This window comes from Plodia interpunctella, chromosome 12, assembly GCF_027563975.2.
Source record: "Plodia interpunctella isolate USDA-ARS_2022_Savannah chromosome 12, ilPloInte3.2, whole genome shotgun sequence".
Taxonomy (NCBI): Eukaryota; Metazoa; Arthropoda; class Insecta; order Lepidoptera; family Pyralidae; genus Plodia; species Plodia interpunctella.
Genome location: NC_071305.1, coordinates 185,811 through 206,283, shown reverse-complemented (window position 1 = coordinate 206,283; position 20,473 = coordinate 185,811). Strand labels below are relative to the sequence as shown.

At 38.1% G+C, this 20,473-nt stretch overlaps 3 protein-coding genes across 5 annotated transcripts; 2 read left to right on the top strand and 1 right to left on the bottom strand.

Annotated features, from left to right (window-relative positions):
- The first annotated feature begins 889 nt into the window (after positions 1–889).
- mRpL14 (mitochondrial ribosomal protein L14) lies at positions 890–1,655 on the top strand. The gene is made up of 2 exons (XM_053752536.1): positions 890–1,150; positions 1,335–1,655. Exons 1-2 carry the CDS (start codon positions 967–969, stop codon positions 1,601–1,603), a joined length of 453 nt encoding a protein of 150 aa, XP_053608511.1. The 5' UTR covers positions 890–966; the 3' UTR covers positions 1,604–1,655.
- Positions 1,656–1,975: 320 nt separating this feature from the next.
- LOC128674022 (calcineurin subunit B type 2) lies at positions 1,976–12,353 on the bottom strand. 3 transcript variants are annotated; one of them, XM_053752249.2, is made up of 7 exons: positions 12,181–12,353; positions 11,942–11,981; positions 11,547–11,582; positions 7,986–8,149; positions 7,105–7,239; positions 6,740–6,865; positions 1,976–4,478 (listed from the first exon to the last, which is right to left on the bottom strand). In XM_053752249.2, the coding sequence occupies exons 1-7, from the start codon at positions 12,181–12,183 to the stop codon at positions 4,458–4,460; spliced, it is 525 nt and encodes a 174-aa protein (XP_053608224.1). In that variant the 5' UTR covers positions 12,184–12,353; the 3' UTR covers positions 1,976–4,457. The 3 variants fall into 3 exon arrangements, with proteins under 3 accessions (XP_053608224.1, XP_053608223.1, XP_053608225.1); XM_053752248.2 differs by having other exon boundaries at positions 1,976–6,865; positions 12,181–12,351; XM_053752250.2 differs by lacking the exon at positions 11,547–11,582 and having other exon boundaries at positions 1,976–6,865; positions 12,181–12,349.
- A 1,438-nt stretch (positions 12,354–13,791) lies between these two features.
- On the top strand, positions 13,792–19,746 carry eEF1gamma (eukaryotic translation elongation factor 1 gamma). Its single transcript, XM_053752247.1, has 10 exons — positions 13,792–13,911; positions 14,027–14,176; positions 14,260–14,326; positions 15,524–15,666; positions 15,972–16,112; positions 16,438–16,599; positions 17,082–17,221; positions 17,662–17,831; positions 18,523–18,665; positions 19,474–19,746. Exons 1-10 carry the CDS (start codon positions 13,900–13,902, stop codon positions 19,609–19,611), a joined length of 1,266 nt encoding a protein of 421 aa, XP_053608222.1. The 5' UTR covers positions 13,792–13,899; the 3' UTR covers positions 19,612–19,746.
- The last annotated feature ends 727 nt before the right edge of the window (positions 19,747–20,473 follow it).

The following is a 20,473-nucleotide window of genomic DNA, read 5'->3' as shown; positions in this document are numbered from 1 at the left end:
GCCCCGGGCAACATCTAGTACTTATAAATAAATAAATACAACATAAACTACATGTATAGCATAAACAATTAGGTTGCTTATGTGTGAAATTCCAGTAGAATTTCACTTAGAACGTGTTCTGCGCAAAGTTTGAAAAAAATACCCACTATGATAATAACAATGATTCCAAAGATATGACCAAAATAAAATCACACATTTTGGACTCTTCCAAACGCTCCATACTAAATGACGCGAACAACAAGTGAGGTCACAACTGGCTAAAATGTTCGCAAAGAAAGATATGATTGATCAACTGTTAGGTTAGATCAAATATTAGTAGGTACATTTATGGTGATTACTTCTTAATAAAAGTTGTAACAAAATTTTAGATTTTTATGATGATTGATTTTGTTCTTAGATATACCTAATTTAAAAGATTTTGAACATGGACTTTTCAACTAGGTATAACTTTAAATTGATAAAATGAATAAACTCTTCGAATTTAATTATACTTACTGATAATTTCATATCTTGTGTAAATGGACTTTCCAACCAACTTTAAATCTTCGTATAACATATCCAGCTGCATTGTTACATGAATTATCATTATGATCTATTTTACCTAGATTATACATATTTTTAAAATTTTCTGACCTTGTCGGCGGTGAAAAGGCGGTAGGTAAGTATTGAATTTGAAAATCAATATGGAATACCGACGACACCACCAACTGTCAAAATTATATACCTAAGTATCGATACTATCGCTATCATGTGGGTACCTACACAAAACTATTTTATTTCAAACTGTATTTAAAACAAATAGTTGACTTCAAGTGGCAACACCACCACCAGAGCCGCGCGCTTATAAATCAATGGGCAACACTAGAACTGACTGACAGTTACCTGACGTTGACATAACTGACAACTGGTAATTAATAATAAAGAACTGTGCCTGTAAACTAACCTGAAAATTTATTTTTTTAAATTATGTTTAAAACGATCTTGAGCAAGCTAACCACAACAAATTTATCATGTGGATTCCACACCACAGCTGCCCTGAGCGAAGTAAGACTATTAACTCGGCTACGAGTTGTAGATAACTCTGAAATTGGCAAACGAGCGATGGCCGAGGGCAAACCGCCTAAAGTTATTTGTGTTTATAATAAAAAACGTGAGTATTCCTCTGTTTTCTAGGCAAAAAATGTGTATTTATTAATTAACAACATCAACAATAATGCACCAGTTTTGAATAAATACTTAGATAATGTGTTGACCCCAACTTGCTCTAACCTACCGAATGTAACCTTTCAACTGCAATACAAATTTATGATCTCATTTAAAAATTACAATTTCAGGTGTCGGATTCATCGGTGACAGAGTCATGGTAGCTATCAAGGGGCAGAAAAAGAAGGGAATTCTGGTTGGCATGAAACAAACACAGAAGGTGAAAGTTCCAAAGTTTGACAGCAACAATGTAGTTTTGATCGACGACAACGGAACGCCGTTGGGCACCAGGATACATGTGCCTATCCCTACAATACTCCGTACAATCCTCAAAGAACGCACTCACTCAAAGGGTGCTGATTATACTAAACTACTAGCAATAGCCACAAGATTTGTTTAGCTGTAAATAATTAGTAGTACCTAAGTAGATTTAATAAAATTATGATTTATTATATTTTGTATTTATTTCTGTTTTCTATGTGTATCTGATATTATTTGAATTTAAAGAGCTTTGTCCCTACTAATATTATAAACAGAAAAGATTGTATTTTTTGTTTGTAATGAATAAACTCAAAAACTACTGGACAAAATCGTCAGGAGTGACTTTCTATCTAGCTCATAAACCAACAGGTCAGATTTTTTCATTTTATCAATTGATTATACCTATCAACAAATCAAATCAACCTATCAACAAATCAAACCTTGTTTCAATATGTATATCTTTTCCACGCTTTAGGTAGGAAAATACATTGGAAAAATAATAACTACAGCATTCACTGAAATTTAAAATTTAATAAAACTTATGAATCACTTTAGAATAGACTTAATTAGGACACGCTACCTACTGATGGGAACAAATGGATGAAGTGTTGGCAGCCCTGGTAGTACAGGCGGACGCCAACTCACATGACACTATGACTGGACGAACAATAGCTCCCAGAGCTGTGGAAGGAAACCTAAAATACTACAAGTATTATACCACTTTTTATTTTTTAACACTGAATTCTCAAACAAAATCATAAGTTTCAAATTTTTAAAATATTTTTTCCTCATTACAATATGAAAAATGCTTTAAAGAAAGTCATTCTTATTGCCATTTGAATTGTTGAAAAAGAGTAGAAATAACTATTTGCTCAATTTTCGAACAGAATATAGTAAAACAGAATTATCAAAAAATATACTAATGTAATAGATCTGATTGAACATATCTTACAAAACTTAATACCTAATAAATGAATTGTGTAGTCAACAAGCGGAGACACATGATCTAGTTTTAAACTGACTTCCATACACAAGTCTCCACACAAGGTAATCTCTGCAAAGATAACATTACGTAAACTATGATTTGTTCTACCAAAAGGACGTCCGTACGTATATAACGTTCTCGGAAGTGGTCACTAACTCGGTTACAACGTAGTCCTCGACGTAGCCACGCCGCGTGCCGTCTTACAAAGTCAAGCGAAAATAAACTGTGCATCTTAGGATTCAGAGCCCCATATAACTTGACGTTGCAAGATGGTACATACTATATAAACTTCTGGCCACTTCTGTGATTACAACAGTACAAGTATAATCTCTATATTCTCAATAAGTCTTGCGCGACCGCTCTGTGTAATCCAAAGATGTTGGTTCAGATCTTTGTGTACTAAATAATACAAACAGCTCTGGGACAATAGGTAGAGATAAGATATAAAGAGAATGCTTAGAAAAAAAATGTGTATCTATCTTAGTCTAACACACATACATAACATTGCACTCAACAAATGAAGAAGTATATAAAAATCCGATATAATAGTGTCTTCTTAGAGTACGCGGGAAGACGGTGTCTCCCGAAGTAAGGCTTTAAAATTGCATATTGCTATAATTAACATTCATTTAGTTAAAGCTGTGAACGATACCCAGCGTAGCGTGTCGTGGCGAAAGCCGGGGCCGACAGCCTCGCTTCAAAATGGCTTCCCATTTTAGTAAAACGACGACAGAATTTTAGGGAATTTAGACAATATTTTCTTATATATTAGGTTTTAATTCTCTCGTCGCATCACTCGTACCATTCTAGATTTCCCTTCTTTCCCCAATTACGTTACGTATTACAAAGAACAACTGAGATAAGTGGTGTAAATTCCTAGTCATGCGTTGACAAAGTTATCACGCATCGTCTTCTGTATGCATACTGACAAATAGCAAGCGTCACTGTTATCTCTCTTTGCATATATAGGATAGCAGGACCTCAGACCTTCAAAAAATAAACGTAATTGGTAGGGAATCTCGCGAAGCCACCCGGGAGCGGCGGGCCGCGGCGAGGCGCACACATCGCGTATTGCATTCACAACAGCTGTGACTAGATCCATCAACTCTCGTGCTTCTACCGAAGTATCGTGAGGTGCGCCGTAACTTCATGAACGATCGGTCTAACGGCACTGCGGCCACTCGCCATCGCCCGCAATCCTATCGTAAATATTCCGTTTTAAAGATTTCATCTATCAATGTCATATTAAGAACCTAATACCTCTTGCTCGATGTTTTACATGTAATTTTTAAAACTTGAGGAAATTATATACCTATTAAAGAACAGGTACTAAACGCGCACATACCTTTTTTATTTCCTAGACGTACTTTTTTATTTCGTAGTCCGTGGTCACCGGGCGACTCATTCAGCAATCTACCGCCATATTGTTTCTCCGCCCAGTACCGTCACATATACACACTCAGTGACCTTATTCCGTATGTATTGTGACGGTACTTGGCGGAGAAAGAATATGGCGGTAGAAGAAGATTCTACCGGACAGACGTCGCCGCCGTAGCTTGCTGAGTCAGTTGCCCAGTGACCACGGACCTTGTTACTAAGAAAATCCGAAACGTCTGGGAAATAAAAAAGGTATGTGCCCGTTTAATACCTGTTCTTTAGTATATAATTATGCAACGCGAAAGTTTTAAAGTAGTTACTTGAGATAATTTCGATCGACGGCCGGCGATGGCGATCGGGAAGCACCTCTACCTAAACACGACACAGACGAAGAAAATATTCATAAATTATAAAACTCTATACAGAAAAACTACATCAACTAATCGGAAGATTCGTGTCCCTAATGATATAACACTGCCGTTCAGACGGCGCGCCCGCTTCCTTCCAATAGTTAAAACATTTGATACAATTAAAACGATAAGTATTTTACACAAAACAACACCGAGTGACTTAGGTTAACGTATATTTGTACAATAGTCTGGACTATCTAACGAGGGGTGGAGTGGGCCGGTCACTTGACAGCGGTCAGCACCTGGGGGAAGGGATGGTGTCAGGATGGGTGGCCGGGAGAGGAAGTGTCAGTCGTGGTTGATGGAAACAACAGGTCGTAATATTAGTATGGCTTTAGGCAATTAATTTCATTACTGAAAATCTAAACCGAGACTTACAAATATTTGGAACGGTCGATATTTCTTATAATGATATTAGTTGGTAATTATTACAAAAAGCTTTTCATATTAAGATATGCCGGATATTATCTGATGATTCCATCACCCAGGGGAAAAATAGAACTTTTAATACATTTTTATTTGCAGAGGACGATGCACGCTACTGTCACTTCTCAAAAATAGTGTGCGACGGACTGAGGACGAGTCTAAGCGGAATATTTCGCATTTGTGGACGTTAAACGCAAAAGGTATCGTGAAGGGTCTTTTATAAGTGAAGAAAATACTGACAATAAAAAATTAAGTATTTCGTGCGAAACACCCATCAGACTAATCCCAGCCTCAAAACAAAGCATTACTGGACTAATTACATTTTTAGTTTTTACATTGTTAGTTTGACAAATACAAGCGCGAAGGTTGGCTGGCGTAATCGGTGACGTCACAGCGACGTAGCGCTGGTGACGTCACTGGTCACAGCCAGCGTGGAACAAGGACAGCGGAAGGCGATGCCACCTCGAAAATATCACTAAAATTAACAATTTTTTTTTTCAGAAATACATTTAAAAAAACGTCTTAATGCCGACAGAAATAGCGAATCAAATATAAACCACATAATTCTCTCTTCTATCTCTTGTCTTTAGCGACCAGCGCTTCTTAAGTTATTTTGACTGAGCTTTAATAAATCAATCGAAATACGAAGCTAAGTTGACTAGCCATGCACCGGGTCCCAAGGTATTTAAAGAAATATTATTATTTTTCCATCTTTCTGGCATCAGAGGACACGGCCTGCCTTCCTATTGCATGCCAGACAAATTTTTATATAAGATACAGAAAAATATTAAAACTTGGTACTTAAATATTTTAAATAAAATTCTAAAGAGGCGGCATCACACGTCCGCACCAGCCCACTGACGGATTAAAACTAAACGTGTATAAATAAAATACTAAATAACAATATGGACTAAAAATTACCGCAACAAAATAATAATAAAAATAAAATAAAACTCTACACTTGATTTGGCTACGATAAAAGTTTTCTAATAATGTATAACTACGATATAATATGTAAATGTATACTATAAGAAGAGTTTATATAATATGTTAACGAGTTACGATAGATAGCGGCCGGGCCCGCCGGGCGCTCAGACCAGACCAAATTCGTGCTACCATTTCTTTCGACTGAACTTTAAAGGTGTGGCCTTTAATGGAGACCATTCAATACTGCTTTATTAAACATGGTTTTAATTAATTCATGAAGAAAAGTATTTTTTTTTAATTCATCTTTCTCAATCTTCCAAAAATTATTCATTTAAAGAATGTGTAACAAATACAACGATCTCGAGAATATTCGAGGGTGGATAAAAGATTTACGAATACTGCGACATTATTATTTTCATCGAAAAAAAAAAGGGGTAAATATCACAACTACTGTTATGGCACTAAATTATTGAGATTATTTAAAAGCTTAAATCTTTCGTCGATACAACTTAGAATATTACGAGCTCATGTTAATGCAAACAAATAAGACTATACGTGACTCGAATGAGTCAAGCCGACATTTTGTTCGTACGGCTATGTTCGCCTGTTGTTGGCACTTCAAAAGGCACGACGCGAAACAAACTTACGGGCGGTTATTTACGAAAACTCGTGTCAGTTTTCGCATTGAGATGTGATATTAAATGCTATTGAAGAAGCGAGTTCCATATTATGAAATACTATAAGTAGGTACGAGTATATTTAGTTGAAATTTAGCATTAAAATTAAGTACTACTTTTAGCTTTTTTTTTCAACAAAACGAATAGAAGTTTACTAAAATAATAGAGATTACGATTAAAGGCGTAAGTGTCAAAATGGTTTGATATCGATTTCTTATAAGAAAACTGTAACGGGAATGTAAACACATACCTACTTCTATCGCCTTCGTCTATCATCCACAATATTGAACACGCCATCCAATAGTCGATCTCTATACAACCGCATCCAACCGAATCAAATAAAAGCTGAGCGCCCGACGGATAACCGACACAATTTGAATAGTGTTCTAGCTAGAGCGAAAGAGACGGCGGGGGAGAGAGAGGGCGCTCTACACGTCCACCACCATCTTTTTGTGGATGTCAGTGTTGCCAACCACATTGCAGAACTCCTCGAAGGATATCTTGCCGTCCTCGTCTTTGTCCGCAAACAAGATCGTCTTATCCACGATCTGTTGAAGCTGTGTGTCTTTTAAGTTGTTACCCACCATCATTTTAAGAACCTGCGGAATAAATTAAATGACAATTGTAATTCAACATTAAGTTAAAGGAAAAATAGGAAGAAAAAGAAGGAGAATATGCATTTTTATTTTATGCATATTTTAATATTTCATTTATTTAAAGTTAAAGCATTTTCGGCTTGAGTCTAACATCAGCAGAAAAAAAAATGGAAAACCTTCCCATTGCCCATGAAATGTTGGGTAAGGATGTAAAGTCAAGATGGGCATTCGGAAACTCCCACCTGGAAGAGCTCCCCGTTGGAGATGAAACCGTCATTGTCCATGTCGTAGATGCGAAACGCGAACCGCAGTTTGGACAACTTGTCGCCCTTCACGCTGAACTGCGACACGCCCTGAATGAATTCCTTGAAGTCCACCTGGAACCACCGCGTTCTCGATCAGACAGCGCCATCCTCAAGTGGCCCAGATTAGTTGAGGAGATTAAAATCGTTTATTCATCTCTACCCGTGACGACATTTTTCAGAAAAAACTAGATGTTTCCTGATATGATTAAAACTGATTAAAAACATTATAATGAAATTTAATACAATCCTAAAAGAAAAACGGCCATCGCAATACAGTGTGGCAATGCCAGTATTTTAGGCACCTTTGCACCAGATACCCTACGGGGTACTTGATTAATAATTGTATTTGTATTCTAATGACATAAGTACAATAATATATGACTTTAAACATACCTATGTGTTTTATATGACTTTATGAAATGAAATGTTGTCTTAAAATGTAAAGAAGATAAAAAAAATGGGATGTATATAGGTTCATAAAGCAACATAAAGCAAGCCATAAAACGCAACGGCGTTTGATATACATACAAACTTGTATCCTTATTGTTTTCCTTGTCCAAAGACCGGGAACTATTCATATGCATAACTTTCCATATTCAATTATATTACCTATACCGTACCATATAACGGACGGCCAGACAGACAAACAAGACGAATCTATAAGGGTTCCGTTTTTGCCATTTGGCTACGGAACCCTAAATATAAAGTAATTTATTAACAATTTTATAATACTAGATTTTTGAATCATACCAAGTATTTGTCTTACCTATCGTGCCTACATAGTGACGTGAAAACATTGTTAAGCTAATGACACTCACCTCTCCATTGCCATCAGCATCGAATATATCGATGACGCGCTGGACGAGCGGGTTCTGCTGGAGCTCGGGCAAGGACATGAACTCGTCGATGGACAGCGCGCCGGAGTTGTCCAGGTCCAGCTTGCGGAATCGTTTGCCCAGGCGGCGGATCTCGTCCGCGTCGACTGCGGAGAACGAGCGTCAGACACGGCTGCTGCTAGGCGTAGATGGCTAGCTAAGGCTTACAGGCTTCAGCGGACTTATTCGTTCAATGCTAATGTATGTACTGCTGTGACTCTGTTGCCAATCAAATCTGTTTTTAAGGTTGACTATCGGTTAGTAGAAGTGAACATATGACCGTTGTTGAAACTACTAAATGGGGTCAGTCTTTGACTTTAGCCACCAATACTAATACATGTCCGGTGAACCCTCTATTAACCTAGGTCTACATAACGACGACTGGAGGCTATGCCCTTGGACTATAATAATATAACACTGCAAGGATGTTAATTTTCGTTATATTCTGATATATTTTATATGCAAGTTCTTTATTTTTTGTATTCTGCAGTTTAAACCTTATAGCAATAGGTAATATTAATACAGTCCGTTCGAATCGTCGTGGTCGCTAGCGATACTCGCGTGCTACCAACATGTACCCACTCCAGTGAGTGAGGTATTCGTTCTTAATGTCGCCTAAGACGCAGCTGCGCACACACAACTTGCTTAATATTTGTTCTAGAAAATGCCACCACAGGCAAATAATAACGAGAGAAAATTGTAAACTCAACGTGAAACACTTGCAAATGGGCTTGTTTCAAAACTAGCTAACAAGCATAGAGAAATCTTTCAGAATTTTCTCTTACTAAACAGTGATATCTGCTACATTACTCCATTTATGTAAGACATAACATGCTGTGTTAAATGTAACGAACGGACTAACATTAAGTTTATGAGTTCTGGAACAAACCCTTGCATGTAGGCAACTGCGGAGACTATAAGCTGGTGACACACACGAGATGTCAATCTAATGTTGATAAACCCGATCGAGGTTCGTACCGGAACTATGATCAGCGCATCATTCGACAATATCAAAGACATGGTAAAGTAAGTACTCATTAATATATGTATGTATGTACCACTTTCCAATGAAAAAATAAAAATTATGGAACTAAAAAAAGTATTACAGTAAACATACAACATTTATAAGTTTTGAATTAATAAAATATATTTCAAGAGATGACGTAAAACACATTTATGTCAAAAAGAAAAGCCATGTCATAATTTAAAGCCTATATTAAAAAGTCAAATTCCATCTAAAGTCAAATTCCTACATATAAAATTGACACCATTTAAAACAGTCCCGAAACATTAATCTAACGTCTAAATATAAAATTTAGTTGGACAACATCGATGTTAGTTATTCGAGAAAAAACAACGTTTCACCTGTCTATTCTAGAATAACATACAAAGCAAGTATACAGGTCGAGTGCACAAAGCGACTTTATTTATACAGAAACCAGGCGCCTTTGAAGTAAAGTACAGCGCGAAACTAACGTCCCTCATTGTGCAAACATCTATTGGTAGTCTGCTTCTAGGCTGGAGACGATGACGGACAATGACCTACCTTCTGCTGCACTCATTCGCTTGTGCGAGCGTCACAGCAACATTTGGAATAAATCTTACTTGTATGGAGTCATTGTCCGTTTTTCCCAATGCCTTAGATATAGAAACTAGCTGTAAATTAATTTGGTTGGCAGTGTTACGTTTATGTCAGATATATGATAATTTGCGTCAAGATCAAGACGAATACAAATATAAAAGGCCCATTATATTCAAGAATATAATGGACCCGCTTTGCCTAATGAAATGACTGCCAACTGCCGATATGATCTGTCTCTGAATTATGGAAATATATGCAAATCTCCTAATCGGCCTACGTGCGAGTGAGCACAGCACAGACTTTCTAACTTGTTAAAAAAATGGAGTGTTTAGTGTGAGTTACTTATTTATCGATGTTTTACATTTTGTAGAATATTTTTTCCTTTGCGCTAACTTTGGCGACAGTTGACGATCGTGCAAAGCTTTAATATATTGTATGTTGATAAGGATAATATCCTTATGTTTAATTTATGTTTGTGGGTGGTTGGCAATCAAGTTTGAACTTGACTGTAGCATAACTACAGTGTAGCTAGTCATGTCATGGTCTTATGCTCGAATATTCAATTGTAATACCCAACAGGCGTCCTCATCTCTCTTGCAGCTGGAATGCGTGTTAGGGACATTGTAGCTATTGTTGGCTGTCAGATCTCCCTAACAGGTCTAGTTCCTACAAAAAGTAACTCGACACAATAATCATCAACAAACGTAACACCGCACCTTCAGCAGCGCAGACGCCCGCACCAAGCAACTAGAAAGGTCAGCATCACACCATTGTTCCAAAAATAACTGCGCGCTATCACCGCTGATAAAAACAACACGTCACGCCCATTGCAAGAACATAATGAGCAGACTAAACTTGTTTGAAAAGTGTGAAAAAATATGTCTAACAAGGTACGACTCTTATGGAAATTAAAGTTAAAAATTACAGGTTCAGTAAGTTATGTGAGAAAAAAGTCCTATGTGACATAAATAATTTTTTTTTGTAAACTCACTCAAATCACAATAACAGTAAATCAAGAAGACCACAAACAATAGGTAGCCACTAAAATATATTCTAAATTTTTATCCATGAACATTATTTTTATTGTTAATTTGATAAATATTATACAATCAATCAATCAATCAATCAATCAATCAATCAATCAATCAATCAATCAATCAATCAATCAATCAATCAATCAATCAATCAATCAAGTCAATCTATCCTAAATTACAGTTTCTATGGTACCCTAAAGATCTAAGCTAAAATTTACACTGAGTAGCAATCTATACCTACTAAAAAATTAATGAAAATGAAAGGGAAAGATTTTAAAAACTTATCTCAAATTGAGAAACAGTCTGAAAATCATGCTGACCTTTCCACTTCGCATAGATTCCACACACCCGAGTGACAGCTCATAGCATTCTATTTATTGAACATTCATAGCATCTCTAATGACATTATATCCACTAAGGCAGAAGTGACACGGGATGCACTAACCAAACAAAATATGGATTCTGTTATGCAATATGTTCATCCAGAACAATTTTTGTCAACACTTCATTTTGCAGCAGAGGAATTATGCAGGATTTTCATTGGACAACACATTCACACTAGAGATACATGTGATACACAAATAGAAGATTGGTGTAAGCCAGTATAGCCATAAAAAGCTCAAAATAAAATCTGTATATAAATATTATATAAAATTCTGTGAGCCATAGATATATAGATCTGGGTCAGATAACCAAGAATATTTTCATAAGTTTTGTCTCATGATATTTGTCAAACAAAACATATCAATATAATTTCTGATTAGAATAACAAATCTTCCTATATATTAGGAAGCTGACACAAGTTTAAAAATTGTTCTGGAGTGGACAGTGTACGTGCTATGCTAACATGGAGATGAACACCCGAGCGCGCGGCACTACGACACTCACAGTTCTCCACCTTAAAATCAATGCAGTTAACACGCGCTGAAAACAAACCTTTGGTTACGCTTGGTTAGCACCCACATGTTTCTCTACGGTATACCTATACGCTCACTGCAGCTTCCGCTTCACACTCATGAAAAAGGGAACTGAAGAGGCAGATAGGCATACGCAAGGTAAACACAGTACACAGATAGTGGGAAGCTGTCGGCCTCGGTAACTTAGGACATAAAATATACACTTGGCTCTGATTTTGCCTGATTTCAAACAAGCTGAATATAATGCTTATATAAGTAATGATACTTCAAGGCAAGTAGATACTAAGCAATTAGATTCCTTTATGATTAGGATTAGTAAAGAAAAGAAGATTATTGCAATAGAGAGACGAATCTGTTCCTACTTACAGTTTGAACAGAGTTCCATAGGGATTGAGTTTTCGTTACCCTGAAAATGAAACAAGATAATAATGTAGGTAGTTTATAAGAAGATAACAATCGTGTTAGAAACAATCTAACGAGATACTTGTGATCATCGAAGGGAATTCATTTTCGCCCGGGAAATAGTTACAGTTCCGAGCTAAGATCATCCGATAGGTAGATAAAGCGAACATGATAGGTTTGTAACAATCATAGGTAATACTCACCATTTTGTCTTTTAATTTATTTGATAGTTTATCAATATAAATACAATGCAATTGCTGAGAACACTAGAAATCAATCACAAGGATATCACACAGCAATCACCATTGTACCATCGATCTAAATAAAGACACAAGCAAGCAGACAAGACAACAAGCATTGCGCACAGACTATATAAAAATTTGAGGTAGGTACCAATGAGGTACCAGAATTTACGTTTTGTTAGGCACTCCATACACGACATGCACAGACTTATTATGTTATTCCCATTAATAAGGTAATCTAAAATAAACGTGTGCGACATCTACCACGCCACATGCACAACGGCGCAAATGTAAAAAGTCGACCAAACGCATAAAGCATGAACATAACTTCCGACATGACACCGTCGGAGCCGTGCGGTTCCCCAAGGGCAACACCTAGTCTGGCCGGAAGATCTTCCCTTTGTGGCGGTCGAGAAAATAGAACCTAGCTCCCGCTACAGTGGTGACCCTGACGTGATTGAAAGCAACCTTCGCCGTCATCACGTTGTGATTTAAGCAGCCATCGCCAACGTCATACTCTCCAATCTTCACCATCACTCCTCATACCCTCATTGGTCTCAAGTCAGCAGCAAGCGGTCACTCTCAGCAGCAAGCCATCACTCATCTTCAAGGGCATCTACAGGACCATCGCAGTCGACGCAACGTGCTTCCTGGTTCTGGCACCCGCAACTCTCTTCGACTTCACCGACGCCGACGCACCCTGCAGCCCACGTCTGGACGCGCGCACTCACCGCCGTGGCAGCCATGTAGGTGCCAACAAGTCACATTCCGCTCACGACAGTCTCGACTCACCGCAGACTACGAGCTCAACCTACGCATCCCAACTCACTGGGATATCGAGTAACATGGCAAACGAGACTTACTCAGACTGCAAATCAAGACTTCATCAGACCTCCGGTCTTGGGGGGGGAGTAATGTGGCGACATCTACCACGCCACATGCACAACGGCGCAGATGTAAAAAGCCGACCAAACGCATAAAGCATAAATACAACCTCCGACATGACACTCCGACATGACAACGGGAATATCTTCCCTTTGTGGCGGTCGAGCATTATCACCTAACTCCCGCTACAAACGTTTTAATCGACATAGCAAAAGGCGGCAAAGCTTTTGTGTACCTAACATACAGTGCTGTACTCTGGCGGGATGCGCGACGGCCGAGCCAAAATATAGGTAAGCACAGATAAAAACATTACATACGTAAGCGGCAACTTCCCAAACCGAAAGTTATGTTTTTTCCGTTCGGATAAAAGAAGGAACATGTGCGGTGGTGTGAACATTTTGTATGAGTAATGTTTTCATCTGTGATGAAAAGAGAGCATTTAGGTTTCCGAATTCGGATTCCTGATTAGGTTTCTGTGTTCAGAAACCTAATGTGTGCAGCCGCGCTTTATAGTACAAAATGCTCTGTCTGTCCAAACATTGACTGTGTGTGACTATTGAATGGATGATGCCAGAACTTCTGACTAACCGATTGGCACGGCGGCATGTCGTCGGTCTTTGCTCGTTCGTGGATCACCGCCAGCACGAATAGGTATAAAATAGCTAACCACCTATTTCTTTTGCTATGCTAAACTGTCAGTTGTTAAATTTGACAGTTTTCTGACATTGATTCACTTTCGTTCTCCCCCTCCTCACCTCTTCTCCCCTCTTTCTTCCGAAATTTGTGGACCGAACCATGGCTGCCGGGGTAGGTGAAAATTAATTTATGAAAATCTTATCAATCAAAGTGTAATTAGTGAAGTGATTGTCAAAAGTCGTCGAATACAAAATGTTGTGATTATAATGGTGATTATTTTTCGTAGGTACTATACACTTATCCGGAAAATTTCCGCGCCTACAAGGCGCTTATCGCCGCACAGTATTCTGGGGCCGACGTCAAAGTAGCCCCCAACTTTGTATTCGGGGAAACTAACAAATCAGAAGACTTTCTGAAGAAGTTCCCCACCGGAAAAGTGAGTGTAATTTAAAGAGTTCTAGTTGTCTTGTGTTATAAATTAAATTTTGGATGACGTGTAATTTTTGGTATTTATGTTAGGTACCTGCGTTTGAGAGTGCCGATGGAAAGGTTTTGCTGACGGAAAGCAATGCCATAGCCTACTACGGTGAGTGCGACCTTTTGAACTTTTAGCGCCGGTTTTTTCAGGTTAGAATAGAACCTAAAAGTTTCACAAAGACAGATGTTGTTCATGAACAATGCTGGAAACTGCTTAAAACAGTGATTGCACTGGATTCTGGTTCTGGAAGAGTAGGAAACATTATTTCCTTGTCAAATTCAATGTGCTGTAACTAGATTTTGCCCACGGTTTCACCAGCGTGAATATCACTTAGGTAAATACAAAATTTTTATAGCAAAGTGTGGGCCTATCTAAAGTTATTTGCCAAGGTGTAGTTAAAAAAGCTATGTCGCCCGTCCCCATTGATTCACTCTCATATACTAACCACAAATATAAATAAATTAAAAAATGGTGAAGTTTCATATAAACTTGCAACCCCTATTTCAGCCCCTTATGACAAGAATGTCCAAAATTCCTTTCTTGTTTGTTTAAAATAGGCATGTATCCACTTAAAACAAATGGGATAAATTAAAGTGTCTGAAAATTAATTTTGGCAGATAAAGAAAAATCAATTTATTCAATATAATTTAAGATTGTTGATATTTTCTATTAGATAGATAGTTAGTTATGAAAATAGTAGTTATGAAAATATAGGCATTAAGTCACATGACAGTGAACACCAATCATAAAGAGTTACGTCATCTCGTGCGAAACATCTTTGTTGTTGCTCATCGGAATTCCGCAATGTTAAAACTTCAATCTAAGTAATAATATGATACTCAGTATAATTGAGCGAGTTTGGTAACTAAAACAGACAGTTTTGAACATTTTTGGGATAAATTTAATGTCATTTCTTTAAATGCGAAATACACATTGAAAATTGATATATTTAAAAAAAGTTATATTTTTCTCATGTATATTAGGCAACTAGCCTATTCCTTCCACCTATAAGATAATACAGGTTTTTCGAAAATCCCACAGGAACATAGTTTTTTATGAGATGAAAGGTACCCTTTGTCCTCCATACTCTTAATTATATATGTATACATGTGCAATTTCAAGAAGATTGGTTGAGTAGATAATGTGTGGAGGTAAAAATCAATTCAATCAAGACTATTGCATGTATAATATTAGTTGGGATGCTTGGTTATGTGGATGTACAGATTTTGTGTTCATATTTATTAAATAAATTTAATCATGACTTTATTGACTTCATGTCAGTTGATGTAATATCTACTTGTTTAGTTGCCAACGCAGCCCTGCGTGGCAATGACCTGAAGACCCAAGCTCAGATCTGGCAGTGGGTGTCGTGGGCTGACAGCGAGCTGCTACCTGCTTCTTGTGCGTGGGTGTTCCCATATCTTGGCATAATGCAGTTCAACAAACAGGTGGATTTCCTTCACATTCTTCTGAGATTCTAATGCAACTGAAGGAAATTAATTACTATATCTATGTTGACCTAAATTATTTTTTTGGAAATAGGTACATACATTAAATGTACGAATAATAGGTCGACGATGTAAAGGAAATTGCTGGCAACAACTGGATAGGGATGGCCCAGGACAAGAGATGGTTGGTGGAGACGGAAGGAGGCCTATGCCCAGCAGTGGGTCACAGAGGGCTGCAGATGATGATTATGATTAAATGTACAGCACAAATTTAGATCTGTTAATCTATATTGGCTGCACTATAGAACGTGGAGCGCGCGAAGAACGACCTGCTGTCGGCGCTGCGCACGCTGGACGCGCACCTGCTGACGCGCACCTTCCTCGTCACCGAGCGCGTCACGCTGGCCGACATCATCGTCTTCTGCACGCTCATACACGCCTTCCAGGTAACTACATAACAACCTGGCAGCTCTAGAAAGCTAACATCTTAAACACCACGGTTTGTTCGACGAGTTTTGATATTACTCATTACATTAAGTAGAAATGATTCGTACCTCCATATCTGCGCCCTCGTGTTTAGCAACGGAGATTTAATTTTGTATGAAAGTAAAATTTACCGAATTATCTGGACGTTTAAGATGTCGACAATAGTCCTCACAGCTGAAAATCGCGCGCGAGTCGAGGTCATTGACACGAGGCCGTAATGTTCGCTGTACACATTTTGATTACGAGCGTAATCCTTGAGCTTGAGCTAACGGCAGTCGTGTGCAGCACGTGCTGGAGCCGGGCGCGCGCGCGGCGCTGCGCAGCGTGACGCGCTGGTTCGCGACGCTGGCCGCGCAGCCGCCCGTGCGCCGCGCGCTCGGCGCGCTGGAGCTCGCGGCGCAGCCGCCCGTCTACGACCCCAAAAAGTTCCAGGACTTGCAAAAGAAGGTAGGATGTCTCACATATTTATTTATAGTTACAAACTGACATGACACAGTAACGAGCATAAGCTTTAATAAAATGTGACGTTCGCAGTGAGATATTATGAGTTTTTCGTAAATACGATGGACGAAAAAGAAAATAATATCTGGGGGATTGGACTTTGGTGTTAATTTTTGCGAAAGTTATTGATTAACTCGACACCGCATATGTACAAAGAAACAATCTTGCATTTCCTATCATAACCATAACCTTCTTGTTATACAATTTCGATAGTCTATCCCTGTTTGACGGATATTACGAATCCTGGTTTGTAGGATAACCTAGGCGTGAAAACTGAAGCGTTCAATCGCTCGAACATTCAACAATCGCGCTGTCGATTTAGTCTAGCTAGAAATCAGTAGTATCATACATGCAGTAGGCATACTTCACATTGACAATAGGAAAAAATTATTTGTGAATTTTTACAAACGTTGCTCTGAATATTTTAGGATAATGCCAAGAAAGAGAAAAAGGTAGAGAAGAAGGAGTCGAAGCCCAAAAAGGAGAAGGAGCCGCAGCCCGAGGACGACCTGCTGGAGGAGGAAAAGCCCAAGGAGTCTAAGGATCCATTTGACTCCATGCCTAAAGGGTACTTGTAGAATTTCATTATTTTATCAGAGCTTACTTTGTGTTGCATAAGGTTGCAATTTTTAAAATACAATTAATGCTTTATTTTCTTCCAAAATGACGAATTTTCATAAAAACTTAAAATTACGAGGTTTTATAAAAACTTACAAGCCCTATTTGTTTTTTGCTTTTACATATAAAGGTTGTAGTCAAAGTTAACTGAATCTGAAATGGTGGTCACCAAAATTAGAGGTAGTTTCGTCAACTGTGCCCATAATGTATAATACTTTAAAATAAAATAAAAAACTAATACTTTAAAATAAAATATAATTTATTTACTTTAAAGCTTTTTCATGCATTATGATCACGTCAGGTAAGCCAATCAGAACTTGCAGGTTTTTCGGTTTACTTGACGTCGTGCGAATGATATAGTACAAAAACAATAACAAATGTGAAATCCAGAACCTTCAACATGGACGACTTCAAGCGCTGCTACTCCAACGAGGACGAGGCCGTGTCCGTGCCCTACTTCTGGCAGAAGTTCGACCCCGAGCACTACTCCATCTGGTTCGCAGAGTACAAGTACCCCGAGGAGCTGGCCAAGGTCTTCATGAGCTGCAACCTTATCACAGGTCACTACTATGTTATAGCTTTTATCTGTTTTATGTTTGTCAAAATCGTGGGATTTTTAAACGTCGCGCTTTAATATTGGAATTTTCGATTCTGATTTTTCCTGGTTGTGTGTCCGAGGAACAGCAAAATCGCCTTTATGTATAAACATGTTGTGGTCTCATAACGAAGCAGACTCAAATTCATGGTCAGAGAGGTTCAGAAAGGGTGTCTGCCAGTGCTTATAAATAGCTGCGATACGTTCGAGCGTGCGCTCCCGCCCTAGAACAGGAACATTCAGTGATGTCGGACGAGGCGACTGAGGGACACATATGTAGTTTACATGGTCGGTTGGAAAATCATAGCCCAAACTATAACATTTAATGGATTTTTTTTTACTGGTTTGGGAAAGATGAGTGTTTTTGAATGGCGCTTCCGTGGAGAGGGCGGGGCGGCCGGGGCCGCTGGCGGAATACACTGAGATAAAGCATTCAGAAATTACACCTTCAGTGGCAATTTGTCATATCCAATTTTATATTGTATAGAAAATTCTCAAAAAGCTACAAACTACTATTTTCGGAACTGCGGCAAAGAGAACAAAGAGTGACAGGGGGTCGCCTCGTTATTAATACGATATCATCACATGTGTTATGGGCTACTGTTTATATAGTAGTAGTGAGCTAGGGTTTATAATAGTGTATCCCGTATCCGCAGGCATGTTCCAGCGGCTGGACAAGATGCGCAAGCAGGCGTTCGCGTCCGTCTGTCTGTTCGGAGAGGACAACGACTCCAGCATCTCCGGCGTGTGGGTGTGGCGCGGACAGCAGCTGGCCTTCCCGCTCTCACCCGACTGGCAGGTCAGACTACTGTAACACTCATTTTAAAAATATCGCGCGGGACTACATATATATTTTCTATTTTTAAAGAATATTCTTAGCTCCAAAAAATATGTCCGATGAGCCGAACTGGCTCATAGTTTTATTCAAATATACAAGTCAAATAATATTTATCATTACCTATTGAACACGCGTTCGCCTGCGTCGTATATGTTACAGTAAGAGTGATTAGTTGAATATTATTAATAATTGTAGATTATTAATAATAATTAATAATTGCCGAAAGTCGTGATAAATGTGAGAAATTAGTCACATTTGTCGGTGATTATTAATAATTTACCCCCTAGTACTGGTAAACGGGTCTCTATTGGTTCCTCTAATTTTTTGTATATTACTAATTTAGTTTAATACGCAAACTTTTTTTTTTTTTTGAACATCTACGAACGATTCGCCGACAGAATGTCTCCTCTATTCTGTCGGCGAATCGTAGATGAAACAATTGTCGGAGAACCGTTTCAGACTCAAGCAATTTTCATAAAGGAGGCTATGTTTGTTCGACAGCTACCTCCACTAAACTCATACTGAAGTATTGGATCTATGTGGAGATGAGTTTTATTTTAAATACAATTCGATGTTTCGATGGACGAGTTTTTTAAAGTATAATATGTTGTTAAATGGACTTTCCTTATAAACTTTCAATCATTTTAAAATAATCTAGCTGCATGTTTCAATCTATAAATTCTCAATATCATAAGTATTTTCATCTGAATTCTATTTTTGAATTTGTTCACCATATGAAAAGCCTGTTGATTTCCAACAATCGTTTCAGATCGACTACGAGTCGTACTCGTGGACGAAGCTGGACCCCAGCAGCGAGCGCACCAAGGCGCTGGTGCAGCAATACTTCTCGTGGTCGGGCGCCGACGCGCGCGGCCGCAACTTCAACCAGGGCAAGATCTTCAAATGATCTACAGACTTACCAAGTGTGCAAAAGATATAATGAATCTATGCTCGTGTCAAATTGCATTTATTTGTGATCTTCCGTGAACAATCTTATATGATGCCAGCTTTGAAATAAACAAATTGTTTTTTTATTTATTAACTGTTGTTTTATTTCTCGACTAAACTTTAAAGGGTGTAAGGGATATTGCTGCGATGTTTTCGCATCAGAGTGCAGCGCTAGTGAACAATCTTCAAATTTTCACACACTTTATATTTTTTTATAAAACCCTTAGATCATTTAATGAATGGTCTAAGATAAAACCGGTCGAATGGAAATGCATGATTCATGGAATTAGTAGGTACTCGTAGTACTTACTAAATCCATGGAATTATATTACTTCAGTGTTCTTGAGAAAAAGGAAGGTGGTGGAAGGAATCTTAGAAGTGCGATCTGAAACATTTTTAATACCCTGACAATAATAACACCATTTTAGGTTATGTCCTGCATTATTTGGTCAACTGTGGTCATAAATTGATATAAACTTGATTTTGACTGAAGATCTTACTTGTATGAAGTCCATATTTTAATAAGTCTTCACGTGTGAAGTGTTCCGAGCTTTTTTCGACCATTTACTGGCTAGAAAATTTTACAGCGTAAGGCATATCCCATAGTTTTCGAAGTTTTTTTATCTTATGGAAAACGATCTTTTTCCAATATTTCGGCACCCGAATATGCTACATTGTTGTATATTTTTACAAACGAATGCTTACATAATAAAAGGATTAATAAAGTAATCTAAAATAAACGTTTTAATCGACTTAGCAAAAGACGGCAAAGCTTTTGTGTACTCTGGCGGGATAAATGTGCATTAATACGCATTATTGTT